This window comes from Cibotium barometz, chromosome 64 (assembly GCF_041138505.1).
Source record: "Cibotium barometz isolate CiBa-2024 chromosome 64, ASM4113850v1, whole genome shotgun sequence".
Taxonomy (NCBI): Eukaryota; Viridiplantae; Streptophyta; class Polypodiopsida; order Cyatheales; family Cibotiaceae; genus Cibotium; species Cibotium barometz.
The window spans coordinates 4,112,556-4,114,737 of NC_141109.1; the positions used below are offsets into that span (position 1 = coordinate 4,112,556).

The 2,182-nt window shown below is 44.8% G+C and overlaps 1 protein-coding gene across 1 annotated transcript; it reads left to right on the plus strand.

Moving 5' to 3' along the window:
• Positions 1–916: 916 nt before the first annotated feature.
• Positions 917–1,562, plus strand: LOC147603224 (uncharacterized). Its single transcript, XM_086796932.1, has one exon. The coding sequence runs from the start codon at positions 923–925 to the stop codon at positions 1,391–1,393; it is 471 nt and encodes a 156-aa protein (XP_086653058.1). The 5' UTR covers positions 917–922; the 3' UTR covers positions 1,394–1,562.
• The last annotated feature ends 620 nt before the right edge of the window (positions 1,563–2,182 follow it).

Consider the following 2,182-nt stretch of genomic DNA (forward strand, 5'->3'; position numbering starts at 1 on the left):
TAACTCTGCATTAACTCGCCACCATCTCAGCGTAGCACACAAAAAACTCTAAAGTAGATGACAAACTCATCCCCTTTTTATGAGCTTCCAGTACAGTGAATGAGGGACCAAGGAAGCAGCCTGTGAGTGAAGTGCTAGGTCACCTATGAAGGATCCTAGAGAGTATTGACCATATGGTGCTCGGACTCTAGGTTGCCAACAATACCCACATGTGTATCGAGGAAGATATTAGAACAAGGAGTAAGAGTTGTTTCACGTATATATGTATGTATAAGTATATGTGTCTATGTATAGGTATATGTATCTAAAACATAATATTGTATATACTAATATTTACATTTGTACATGTGTGTGTGTGAGAGAGAGGGAGAGACAGAGAGTATGTGTGTGAGTACGTGTGTGTGTGTTTGAGAGAGAGAGAGAGAGAAAGAGAGAGAGAGAGAGGGGAAGAGAGAGAGCTTCTATGTGTGGGAGAGTGAAAGAGAGATGGGGACATGCCTAGAGGGAGGAAGAGAGAGAGAAAGAGATGGCTAAAGAGAGAACTGGTTCTTTTCTGGAACCTTGGTGGCCCGCCGCAGGAACAGGAACGCACGCGTCCAATACTAGTGTCCGTTCAAAAACACTCTAGCTTCAAGGGGGGGTTAAGTCGCGAAGCTAAGCTAAGCTTCCTTTCGTTCGCAAACGCCAGCTTAAAGCAACGAGCCAACTTTTGTTGACATTACACTGCAAGCTTGGCAAAGCCGGCAAGGCACAGCTACCATATAATAAAAGCAGCCAAGGCCCCCGGCATCTCAATCGTATATTTCCACATTTCCATCCCCTGCCAGCACTAGGTGTATATTCTGCATGTTATATATAGATATACAGGAAAAGTGGTACTGCATCACAATTGGAGTTGATCAAATCGATCGTGTTTTGCAGGATGGATAGCATGCAGAGCTACGAGGAGTATGGATCATCCGGCAAGGTCGATGCCAAGCCTGAGCCGGAGCCTGAGCCTGAGCCTGTGGTGTTGGGAGGGTCCCCTTTCACTGCCAGGGTGAAGAGGCAACACGATATTGATGTGGGGGGGCTGGAGGAGGTGTTGAAGGTGAAGCTGAAGCTGCTACGCCACCAGTTCTACCACTTCAACCTTTTCATCAACCTCCCCACGGCCTCCGAGACCACCCCCATCGCCTCCTGTCCCCAGTTTGCAAGCGCCTTCACCCACATCCCCCTCGCCCCCTCCCGCGACCAATTAGACCACGAGACCCTCTTCTCCGTCGGAATTGGGGACATCGTCAGGGACTTGGGGCTCTCTCTCCAACGCCATCTCTTGGTCACCTTTGTTCCCACCGGCCGCTTCAAAAACGCACCTCTCACCATCGAAAGCATCACCATTGACCTCGAGTGATGCGTCTCCACAATGCACATATAATACCCTTCTAGCCCTACCCTACGTGGAGGTATAGGGTTCTAATATATACCCTTGTGATTTGTTATGTATCAGTACTACCTAATACATTTTATTAAAAAAAAGGCCTTGTGATTTGTTATATCAGTACCCTACCTTAGTAGGGCGACCATCTTTGTCCTCTGGACGAAATACATTTTATTTTAAAAAAGGCCTTGTGATTTGCTATATCAGTACCCTACCTTACTAGGGCGACCATCTTTGTCCTCTGGACGATCGTGATATCAATTATAAAGGATTGGACTATGTACAAAGCCCTTTTCTAGTGAAATATCAAAAGTGTTGTTGTTAGCCACTCATAATATCTACCTCTAGAAAACAAGCCGATATTTTGTGTCACTAGAATTAGTGTGGTATTTTGTTAGGGAGTATGGCCTATCTCAAAAAATAGACAATGCATGTACGTTGTGATGGTTTATATGGAGATAACACCATCAATTTATATTAAAAATGGTTCACATCTTGTAAGAAGGTAGCCCTTGCAAAAGTGATATTCACCTTAGTTCTTAAGGGTTTTCATAATTACAACTGATTGTATACAAAAAGAACACCATTTCAATATATACGAGAGCTATTGGTCAGTTAATATGCATAATCTTTGGTTTGAAGTAAGGGAAAACATATGGGTATGTGTGCATTGTCTGAGGCTAGCACCCACATTTGGATGCCCAAGTCAGCCCCTACAAAGCCACAACCTTGGCCTCTCCATCTCTCAAACCCCACACTACA